General features: G+C 32.4%; 1 protein-coding gene across 2 annotated transcripts in view; it reads right to left on the reverse strand.

Annotated features, from left to right (window-relative positions):
• Positions 1 to 12,657, reverse strand: part of LOC106462994 (MLX-interacting protein-like) — a 58,466-nt gene that overhangs the window by 35,758 nt on the left and 10,051 nt on the right. Inside the window, exons 2-4 of one of the 2 annotated variants that reach the window (XM_022390399.1) lie at positions 10,107 to 10,213; positions 3,711 to 3,784; positions 1,465 to 1,587 (exon numbers count right to left, since the gene is read on the reverse strand). In XM_022390399.1, the coding sequence (XP_022246107.1) occupies positions 1,465 to 1,587; positions 3,711 to 3,784; positions 10,107 to 10,213 (304 nt within the window). The remainder of the gene's footprint in view (positions 1 to 1,464; positions 1,588 to 3,710; positions 3,785 to 10,106; positions 10,214 to 12,657) is intronic. The other variant, XM_022390400.1, reaches the window with a different exon arrangement.

A 12,657-nucleotide genomic window follows, 5' to 3' on the forward strand; every position in this document is an offset into this window, starting at 1 on the left:
GGACCACATTTTGGGGCAGTTGGGAACCTCGCAATTTTCCTTGAAGTAATTTGATTGATGACATTTTCTGGATACCCATTTTCTAGTAAATTAGTTTTAATTGTCTTCAAATCGAAATCTAGTTTAGATTTTGAACAGATAACTAGAGCGATGGACTAAAGTAGCAATAAGGTTCGTTTTGCGACTTTTAGGACTGAAAGAATCCCATCGTGTGTTTTGTCCTGTAAAGGTAGGTTTTCTGTATATACTGGTGAGAAAATTTTTTCAACTAAGATGTCTGGGAACAGTAAAGAGTTATGTTGTTTCTTTTCGAAAGTAAATTTGAGAGCCGAGTGTAACAAGTTTAGGTCTTGTAAGAAACACTCGCATTCCTGTTCAGTTTTAAAAATGGCAAATGTATCATCTACATAGCGGAAGTAAACAGCATCTTTAGGTTTCTCAGTCAATTCCAAACAAGACATTTATTATCTGTGAAGGTATTTATCCATTTCTCTGTTTCTAGATGTTTAGTTTTCAAACATTTAATATCATAAACTAAGTTATAGAAACACTGGAATAACTTCATTTTTTTTTCCAGAATACATTACAATATAGTACTGTATATTAGCTGGAGAAAATGTCAAAGTACGTGCTGTTTATTGAAATTTTATTTCAGTAAATCGTTTTCTTGTTCACCTAACTACAGTGTATGAATTAATTAAGTTTTCACTTTTTCCAGTACTTTTTCAAAAAACATTTTCTATGATAAAGAGTACAAGAAAGAATAATTACTACATCTGAACAGGGGTAAACATTCTTGCAAAAAATTAATTTTCCCTTCAATCCAAGCTCCTAAGCTTCTTCCTTATTTTTTCAGTGTCTGACACTTTGATAACAGTGCCAAAAAAAAAAAAAAGAACCTGGATTCAGTGATAAAATCCAAATATTCAATACAGTTTCCTTTCCATATTTTTCTGTTATCTCTTTTACATTTCTGTCTAATTTTTTCCTTCTCCTTTTCTTCATTGTTTTCACCCTTCACCATTTTTCTTCTTTTACCATGACCAAAAATTCTTCTCAAATTTTCAAAATCTCAGAATTATTCCTGTACATTTCGAACATTAGTTTGGAAGAATATTTACTCCTGTATATTAATTGACTACCAAATTCCACTAATCACCCAGCTCCAGTTGGCAATAACATACAAAAAACAAAAACTTGTATCACTTCTTTACAGAATGAGAAAGTTTATATGAAAATCTAATTTCCCAGTATTATGAAATATTTTACATCCCCCCCCCCCCAAGTAACAGTTTTCACTATAAAAGAGGCCATTCCCAAGTAGTTGCTAGCCATGAATACAGGGTTAAAATGTTTTAAACTTATTACAATTTATTATGAAGAACAACAACATACTTCTCCTTTTGTAAAACTGTGTATAAGGCCATTTTTATGAAACAGAGAGGTGAGTGCAATAACACTTACCAAGTCAGAAATTTCTGAGTTTTTTGCACGAATCTTTTCCCAACAGAACAATCGCCCCTTTTTGTACTCTGATGTAATTGTGCTTAGTTTTCTTTTCCAGTATTTCCCTTCCAATACAATAGCCTACACAATAAACACATATCCACACTTGTGCATACATTTACCATAAAACTTAAAGATAAAAAAAAACACTAAAATAATAAAACACATATCCACGCTCGTGCATACACGATAATAACACTTTAAACGAAAATCACTAGAAATGTAAACATTACTTAAATTTTCATTTCTTACTGTAACAAACGTTAACTTATCAAATGTGCATACAAGCTACACAATAGTTGACCTGAAAATGGTGCCTATTTTTGAAGAGCAAGTATATACGATCTTTATTTTAATTGTGATTTCATCTAAGGTCATTATAATCCTAGCATAATGGATGAAAAACAATTTCAGCTACCCATCTACCTATATGCATAATTACTTTGGTGTAACTACAATTACTATAACACTGAAAGAGGAATTATTTCAAGTATAATTTTCCCTTTAATCATCAAAAGTTTAAAAAATATCTGTTTCATTTGTGGTACAGGTTTTAAACCACTGTGATATTGACCTAGTTCAACTGCTCAGCAGCACGTCTGCGGACTTACAACACTAGAAATCGAGTTTTGATAGCCCATTGTGTAGCTTTGTGCTTAATTATAAACAATCAACTACTCATATGATAGGTAATATTTAGTAGAACCAAATGGTCATTAATAACGTAAAATTTTTTTATGAAAATATATATATATATTAACCATTAAGTGCATTTATTAAAATTTTTTTATGAAAATATATATATATTAACCATTAAGTGCATTTATTCAAAAAATTTTTATTAACTTTATCTGGATGATCAGGCTCTGAATAATAGTAGTAAAAAGTTTTTTGTCTACTTTAAAAAATCCAGTAAACTATAGACTAAACCACATACGTTTGATACAACCTGATAAGCAAATTCATTCAATGGTATAACATGTTTAAAAAAGCTGACATCCACCATAGGTGATCTAGCTAAGGAAAAGTTTTATAGACAAACTGCTTGATGAAATCCACCAGGAAGATTGTCCATCAAAGCTCTTCATCAGCTAGTTCACTTTCACAGATAAACTTCACTTGTTCGATCATATATAAAAGCAGTATTTGAGTCAAAATAACATTCTTTCATTCCACTTTATTTGAAAAAAAAACAGCACAATACTAGAAACACGTTAGCAAATCAGTCAATAAAATTCAATCCTTCAGCTTTACTGCTCCTGTAATAGTGGAAATACACTTAGGGACACATTACCAATCAACTCCTTTTAATGTAATTATGAATTCAGCTCACATTTTCAATGTAACTTTAATCATTAAACAATAATGTAATATGTTTAGTTGTCATGTGTACACATTTTGAAATGTTTATTGATAGACTTCTTTATAAGATACATGCTTTTAAAATATTAAAACAAAATCTACTAAATAGGTCCACAAATGTAAAAGATGAAACAAAATCTATATAATGCTTACAAACATACAAGATAAAATCAAAACACAGTCCACAAGCCTACTAGATAAAGTATATAATTCAAAATAAAATTTATGAAAAATTATTCACAAACATACAAGTAATTATGACAAATTTCTTTACATGATAAGTTTTATTTATAACCTAAAACACATTCATCTGTTTACTGACACTAACTATATGAAAACCTGCGATCCAGAGAATTACTACGGATACAATATTTCAATGTTCAAGTAATCTACATCTTTATAATTAACAGTACAATTCAGATGTAGGAATCCATTCCAAACATCTTGTTTTGTGTAAGAAAATTAAGTGTATCTACTGACAGCACAAATTATTTGTAAGTAACAACTCACACGGTTATACCCACATAAGAAAAGCAACTCGGACTTGAGTCTGATCTTTAAATTCCAGGCGCTACATTCCTTTCTATACAAAATGACCACAGATGTTTATTTTGAAGTCTACTGTAATAATATTACAACATGTGCACTTATTTGTATGTAAACATGCAGACACATTTTTTTAACAGATTTTCTCCAACGTATAAAATTTTACAAGATTATAAAATGGAATGAAAATAATCTTTAAGTTCCTTTTGAAATTCCTTGATAAGTTCTCACACGCTTTCTCTGCTTACTGTGGTTACTCTTAAATCGAGACGTTAATTACGCCACAGAATCCTTACCTCTGGTTTATTGTGGGTTTCCCCGTCTAATGGAGAGGCAAACTGGCACACTGCAGGTTTCCTTTTTCCTAAGACTAAATTAAAAACAAATTGTTGGTTTGACTTCACAGATATTCCTACTCTAAATTTTGATTAGTCTACTATTTTGTACGTTTCAGGAAGACTTACAAAAACAGTACTCTATTCATCTATAAATATTTGTTTACTTGCTTTGGTTATAAAAATACTGCTGCACATGTATCTTGACTTTAAACCTAATTTTCTTACTACGTTACTTTATTTTTTTCTATGAAATGAGCTTGAAATTTAGTATGTTCTTCAAATAAGCTCTTTTATCAAGTGTTGGGTTGTCTTCTCAATACAAGATTCTTTTACTGACTACCAAGATTTAAAACTGTGAAATATATATATATATATATATATACCTTGCACACACGATAATTAGATCAAATACATTTGTTTCTTAATATGCAAGTTTTATTTACAATTTATTTGTTTTTGAAGTTTAGATAAAAAGTGTTAAATTCCCTGAACTTTTTAAATTCAACTGTGAATGTATCATTGTGAAGAAAAAGGAAAAAATAAATCACACCAACAGTGATATTTAGAACACAGTTTACTATTGAATGGTTCAAATGAGAAAAATAGAGCTACTACGACTACGGGATAATATGGTGAAGTTTTCTTGTCACACACAAAATACTTTTACATACATTCTGTATTTGATCAACATGACCTAAAAGTTATTCTCTGTGGCAAAAATACCTTAATATGGTAAAACACTTTTGTGATGCATGTAACCGTGTTCTGAAAACAAGACATATTCTCTTGACTCAAAGGAAGCACAACTTGTTTTATAAAAGCTATATTGAAAAACTGCATTTTTCATAAATAAAATTAATCTATGAATGAAAATATCCAATTAAGTATGACATACACACATAATATCAAAACTTTGATAACTGATTTTCACACTAGAAGAGAAAACGAGAGATGATGAAGAAGGAAATGTGAAAAACTCACAAATATCTTGTATTTCCTGAATAAAATTAAAAATAACTAATGTCTCCTTCCAATAATAACTACAAATATTTTGTATTTCCTGAATAAAATTAAAAATAATTAATGTCTCTTTCCAATAATAACTACAAATATCTTGTATTTCCTGAATAAAATTAAAAATAACTAATGTCTCTTTCCAATAATAACTACAAATATCTTGTATTTCCTGAATAAAATTAAAAATAACTAATGTCTCCTTCCAATAATAACTATGATGATGTAATTTAAATGTGAAACTATGCAAGCATCTTCGTTGTAATATTAAAAAGTAATCATCAATGAAATAAAAAAATTACCAAAGATATGCCACCTACATGACTAAAAGTAATGTAGATATATACAGTTTTCTAATCAACAGTTCACATTATCCTGTTCAAGAGAAATACAAGTATGTACAAATTAATCCCTTTTATCTTTACTAACCACATAAAACACGTCCTATTCCTGTTACACCATTCTACTATGTTGTTACCTATAGTTATCAACAGCCCAGAACTTAATACTAAATTTCTGTTCACATAAAAAAATTTTAAAGACCAATTACAATTATATAATATGTTATAAAAGTAAAGAGATTTCATTTTAATGTGATGTCATGTGGAATATGAAAGTTAACACACACACACAAAAACACATAACAATTTTGTTAAAAGCATAAATATATCAATATCAATAAAATATTCAAATCCTCAAGATGCAAAAAAATACATGTGAGTTTTGTTTTAATATATTCATGCTTTCAACAATATTGTGACTTGTGTTGTTTTTTTATTATATTATTTTAGCATGAAATTCTATTTATATTTTACAATATAGAAGTACACTATAATCTAAACAAATATGAATCTATAAGTAAATCATAAATAAATTACCAAGATCCAAACTTGCTATACGTGATTGGTTTCTGGTACAACCTAACATCTAGAAGTAAAGGAGGAGCTGGTTTCTGAGAGGGTGTGCCTTTTGCCATGTATACATAGACCAGTTCAACCTTAGTTGTTACAAAGTTTGGTAATGTTGTGTGAACCAATCCTCATCCAACTGTTACTATGTGGGTGTGTCACACTAAAAATAATCGACATTGAAAGAGTTTGTCCCTTAACCCTCAGGTTCATTGAGGCACCACTGACAACTTTACAACCAGCTCTCTCCATCTTTCCTAGTTTCCACCGCCCTCTGGGAGTTGACGAACTTCAGGCATGTTCACTTTTTGATGTTGTTTTCCCACCTCTTCTTCTTTTCCCTCTCTTGGTGCCTTGCAAGATGGTCTTTGCCAAGCCACAAACATTATAGAATGTTATTTGGCACAATATTCTACCAGGGCTGTAGGAAGTGGTAACGACAATCAGGCCATGGCTTGACCACATTTTCTCATGGCATGTATAGCTACAACTTATGTATTAAAACTTGCTTCGTTTAATTCATTACGTTGTGTGTATGCAGTATTTGTAGTTAAAATGGCTCAATATTCAATCTCATAGCATTAAATTTTCAAAAAAACTTTTGGGGGCATGCCTCCAGACCCCCTAAAAATGGCATGCTTTACATGCTGATAGTGTATTTTTCACTCATCATGTGTCACATTGTTTAGCTGTGGCAATGACCTGACCACTCAAAAACTACTTCCTACGGCAAAATTTTACAGCATTTCCTAGATCTTTCACAGGACTTAAGCCTCACAGCAAAGCATGTTAAAATATCCCCAAATTCAGATTTGATAAATTTGCCAAATTAATTCACAAACGTTTACTTTAAGCTTCTACATATGAGACATATTTATATACTACAAATATAAATGATTCTAAAACTCAGTATAGTCAGGATATTTCAGCATAATTAAAACAGTACTATTAACTTCTACTTAGGCTTTAAGTTGAGTAGTGGGAAACAATCCCATGGATTATGCTAATGAGCACCAACCCCTCACTGGAGACTGGCTGTCTCACAGGAGGTAGAAGTGAGTTAATTTCTTGAGGTTACGAGTAGCCTTTTTGCTATATACTATCCTACTGATTCTCCATATTTTGCTTTTCCTAGCTACATTGTATGGTATTTTGTTCTTCAACAGTCTCATTTTCATCTTTCTACTGTTTGTAGGAAGCTTGAATGCTCCAACAGCCTAATGCCGAATCAGAGGCATCTGCAAAAATTATTCCAGGGAGGGGCAATATTTTTCAGAGTTGGGGGGGCAAAGTAGTGTGAAATTGTGAATTGAATAGATAATTCATATACATATACTGAATGAATAAAAAATAATCCCACCCCCTCCCCTGCAGTGGCCATGTGCAGAATGTTGTTCCTCTATAAGGTGAAAAATGCCCAACTAGCTCTCTCACTGTATATGGTGTTGAAACCATCTGTGGCTATGATGACCGGAGAGTGTCCATGGTTTTTAGATAGGTGTTGATAGTTTTTTTGTGCTTCACCCTCTGCTCTACAATTTCTGTCTTGGTCAATTTCAACAGACCCCAGTGGCACCATATGTTCATTTCACATGGGAGGATGTCTGAGATCTGGTGGTGACAAATTATCTCAATGGTGGATGTATTTTACGTTACTGTCTCCTTAGTTGGAATAATCCAACCTAAATGGGCAGTGGCTCAATGGTGCAAAGCATGGTCTTTACACTGCAAGGATTGGAATGACCCAACCTAAATGGGCAGTGGCTCAATGGTGGAAAGCATGGTCTTTACATTACAAGGATTGGAATGACTCAACTTAAATGGGCAGTGGCTCAATGGTGGAAAGCATGGTCTTTACACTGCAAGGATTGGAATGACTCAACTTAAATGGCCAGTGGCTCAATGGTGGAAAGCATGGTCTTTACACTGCAAGGATTGGAATAACCCAACCTAAATGGGTGGTGGCTCAGTGGTGGAAAGCATGGTCTTTATACTGCAAGGATTGGAATGACCCAACCTAAATGGGTAGTGGCTCAATGGTGGAAAGCATGGTCTTTATACTGCAAGGATTGGAATGACCCAACCTAAATGGGTAGTGGCTCAATGGTGGAAAGCATGGTCTTTACACTGCAAGGACCTAAAGAAGAATATTGTTATAAGTGTTGTTGATGCTCTGCAATTCTACTGAAGCCTATGAGGTGTAACATAGACTGAAGTACATCCCATGACCAGTCTCAAGATTTTATCTTTACAGTCTTATCTAGCTGTGTAGCATTCACACTGATAATTTGTTAATACATAATTCCAGATAAAGTGTATAATAGTTTGGTAGAGGATAATATTCTTCAGTTCTATTTCCTGCTACAATTTTTAGTGCATCCATGCTTTTATTTAGTGTCAGAAGTTTCTTTCAAGACAATAGGTAATCTAAACAAAACCTCTTTTTTGGACTTCAATAAAATAGCAAACAAATCAGCTCGAAGTATCCACATTAAACCTGGTAGCTATCACACAACATTTTGCAGTAGTTTCTAGCAAATATTAATGAAAAGAAAAAAAAGAGACTAGTTTTTAATTTGTTTAAAGTTAAAGTACTATCATATACGTTTATATAATCCATGACCTGCACCCCCCAAAAAAAAATTCCTCCAATACTCATACAATAGCCTCATTTATCTCCAGAATGTTTTACGAATTGTATTTACAATCAATTTAAAAAATGTGATTACTTTACATAAACAAGTTAAACCTCACAAGTAAGATTTATATAGTCGTGCTGAAGAACAGCTACTACTAGTTTTTACTTGCCTTTATGATCACTTTTTTTTTATTAGCTGTTCTCAATAAAGCTTTCACTGTGGCAGCCAGTTAGAATTAGTAAACCAGACTATATCAGGCTTTTTGAAGTTGGACCAAGAAATGAAACATGTTTTGCATATGCAGGGTGGTTATAAAGTCCTTTAGTCATTTTGCTTTGTCACAGCTGTGAAATGGCACAAAGTATGAGGTTGAAAATCTCAGAACACTATTATTTGCATATGAGAAATAAAAATTAATAAATACATTTTGCCACCAGGGAGCGTAATTGTAGCCATAATTCATGATTATTCAAAGAAGAAAAAATGCTGAAATCATTTGGATGCTAACTACAAGGAATTTTAGTATGACATGAGAAGGCAAATCTTGACCCAAAAGATTACTGGTTATGGGGGTCACATCAAAGTTCAGTTTACCAGTTTGTAATTCAATAACTATTCATGATGAAGGACACAATTTAATGCAAAGTCACTGGCAATACCTCGGGGCACATTGTGATATGGCACTGGCAAGTGGCCAACATACTTTATGGCTACTCAGTATATAAACAAATACACAACCGAGAAGAATTCTTAAATAAGAACATAAATATTCATGAAATAGTTGCTCGAATTCAGGTTACAAGGTTATTTACTATGAAATTTTTCATCAACTGTTCAAGTACATATCCAAACCTTTGGTATTATGTACCAATGAACTACTAAATGTAGAAAAATACAGCTTATATAACCTGTTTCTGATAAACGAATATGTTTGTGCACAAAGCATAAACTCAATTCCTTTGTGAAGTATGCACTAAGGTTCTACTGTGTACAAAAAAAGTCAAATGTTCACATAGATGTACATTAGACAAACTAATGAGTGTAGAAAATTTATTTGGTGCTCCCCTTCCCCTACCTCTTCACTTGTTCATCGTTAAAAATATCTTAAATAAATACATATTGCTTTTCTATGATATTTACTGCTTAGGTTTTTTAAATTACCAAAACAAATCCAGCTACAGCATGGTCAAAATCTTAAATAAAGATTTGAAATTCTGTAGAAAAATAATAAAGGCAAAGTTCTGGTGAATTAATCTTCATTAAACAAGTCTTTGACACAGTTTAAGCACTGATTTTTAACTCTTGAATATAAACAAGCCAACAAGTTTAACTTTCTTCCTGACCCCCTTAAAAATATGTCAAGAATACATTAGTATGATATCTTCTAGGTATCATCCATTTTTTGAATACACAATAATAAATCAATAAGATATGAAATAATTACCACCAGAACAAAATTAAATCCCTCCCTATTTCACTCACTTTATCAACATAGAAAGTATCCAACATGCACTTAACTAAATGGTAATATTAAATTACAAATACTACTACTTATATTCTTTAAATCGTCAATAACCTTATTATAACAGATGTCATAATGTTGCACAATCTGATGTTGTAATTAAAATGTAATATTCCTAGCATCTTTCAAGGGTACATTTTTCTACTATATCTCACTGTTGGTTCACTACACTCACAACTACTATAAATCTTTTCTAACCATTTAAGTAAACCGGAGGTCATGCGTATTTACATGCCTAATACACATGTACGTAAAATGCCAATCAACTTACACTGTATATGCCATGCTCTCCATATGATGTTATTTAATCTGATTTTGTTCTTCAGACTTAACTTTAATCCTTTGAAGGTCTTCCACCTTGGAGAGGTCAAGCGGCCACTGCAATGAAACAATCAATATAAATTTACTGATATCAGTAAATTATGTAAAATCTCAAAAGACAAATATTAGGTCATTAAAAATCCTAACTTTCTGTTTTTGCACACAAAATGTAACTTCAAGTTTAAAGCAGTATATAACACACACACACACACATATATAATATAATACAAATTTTACAGTACATTTTTCTCTAGTTACATCTAGTTATCAATCTGAAGTTATATCCCACAATTATGCAGCCTGCTTTTGCATGTTTTTTTTTAAAAAAAGGAAGTGCATTACAATTAAAATGGAGATCCACTCTGTCTTTAAGAGGGTTTATGTTATCTTCATATAGTATGTATATTCTACATATCAAAAGGGTTATACTGAAATGCATATAACAGAGTGAGAGCCTTTAACTTCCTTGACCACCTCAAATTCTAGTGGGAGGCAGAGGTGCTGTGGAACACCCTAATCCTGCTATCTTACACATGTTTGGTGACTTAATTAATAAAAGTACTCACCAAGACAATCGGAAAAGTAGCCAAAAGAACTGAAGAATGTCCATGGACCACAGCAGATGAAACCTATCCTACTAAATCCATTGAATCACTGCACTGTATTTTTTCTTGCATCAAAGTTATTTTATATTTGTCTTACCTTTGGTTTTTCTGATATGGACTTTCTCATCTCTTTCTGGTTGTCATCCTTGGAACTGATTGGTGCACTTTGCAGGATATCTCCTCACTTAAGTTTTAAAACTTCTAACTTGTACTATTATGATTTCTTATAACTTTTTTCTTGGTAATTATTGGTTAACCCAGTTTCACAGTTCCACTAGACTTTGAAAAGGCTTCCTGACTGATAAACTTCATAGAAAAAGAACAATGACCAAGTAGACTATAACATAGCATTTGGTAAAACCTGGCATGGAACCTAAGAAGTCTGTAGAAAAGGGAATATTTTTATGGGAAAAATTAACCCAAACCTGATTTTAATCATCTACAATTAAGTCCAGAGAGTCAGTGACTCATAATCAATACCATGAATGGGTAATACAGGAATAACCTGTAGTTTTATCTTTCCATAGTATTAATATGTATTCTGAATTTATTCTTTGTTCAGTATATGAAGAGGTTTCCACATAAAACATGATAAAAAAACATTAAGTTCAGGTTGTATCAACTTACCTTTGTAATTTTCAAAGTAGGTGATACCTGTTATTGCTCATGGAGAACGTTGCTTAAAGCAACATTGTTTCAGGGCTTCAAGAGTAATGTCTTCACTGGCTGTACAGATAACAACTAGAGATCATGGCCCTACCAATAAGGAATGAGAATGACCCATCACATAGCACACTGATACTAGGTAAATAATAAAAGGTTTCACTTTAAGTGGAAACCTTTCATTTAGTTAGTCTTGAGCTGGTCTTCAAACAGAAACTTCTTGAAGAAGCAACATCCCATCTTAAGCAAGAACACATACTGCGTTTTGGTCTTAGGTAATAAAGAATACTGTTGTCATTGTGTTTTACATTCTGTCCATTAATTCTTTAGAAAATCGCAAATCTATATTTATTTTGCCTGAATATACCACAGGGTACATAGGTAACAAGAAATTTTGGTGCCATGGTCACAGGATATTGGTTTATTATGGACTTTGCTGATAATCACTGGAATGTGTATTACCCTCAATGTGAATTCTTTGGTTGTAATGTTTAAAAATACCTATTTACCTCTTTGTTTTGAAATGTCATTTTCTACAACAAGAAGGATGTACAACCTAGAGGGAAAGTTGGTCACTGAAGAGGACCACCTCAGGGAGTAGTCATATTCAGGAGAAGTCCTCTCCTAGAAGTTGGACTTCTGCTGCTGGTGAAAAGGTTTATGAATGGAACCTCACTGCAATCCATGGCTCAGGAATACAGCACAAAAGCATTTGAATTAGAGTTGCTGCAAAAAGTTCAGTCACTGTTGGACCAAAGCATTTATATTAAATGGTAATGAAAAATCAAGAGGATTTATATACTACTCATGGGAGAAAATGCACATCCAGCTGAAATAGCTGATAGGTAAACAAAGGCATTCTCCTTTAGACACAGGAAATCCCGTCAATGTTGCAGTCTAATGAGAAAAGATAAACACAGAAAGATCATGAAATATAGTGGTTAAGTATTAGTAGAACCATGACAAAACAAACTTGTACTGTAAATGTTATTGAAGAACATTACACATTCAATGTACAGCACAGTACCAGAACAACTTGATTTGAACAAGAGATTGACAGTCTATACTCTCAGAATTTTCTGAGAATTGTATGTCTGAAGGTAATCTACTAGCATACATATCCTTAGAGCTAAAGGTGTGAAAGGTGCTCAATCTGTCAAACCCTAGAATTGTATGTCTGAAGGTAATCAACTAGCATACATATCCTTAGAGCTAAAGGTGTGAAAGGTGCTC

Source organism: Limulus polyphemus, unplaced genomic scaffold (genome assembly GCF_000517525.1).
Source record: "Limulus polyphemus unplaced genomic scaffold, Limulus_polyphemus-2.1.2 Scaffold1296, whole genome shotgun sequence".
Lineage (NCBI taxonomy): Eukaryota > Metazoa > Arthropoda > Merostomata > Xiphosura > Limulidae > Limulus > Limulus polyphemus.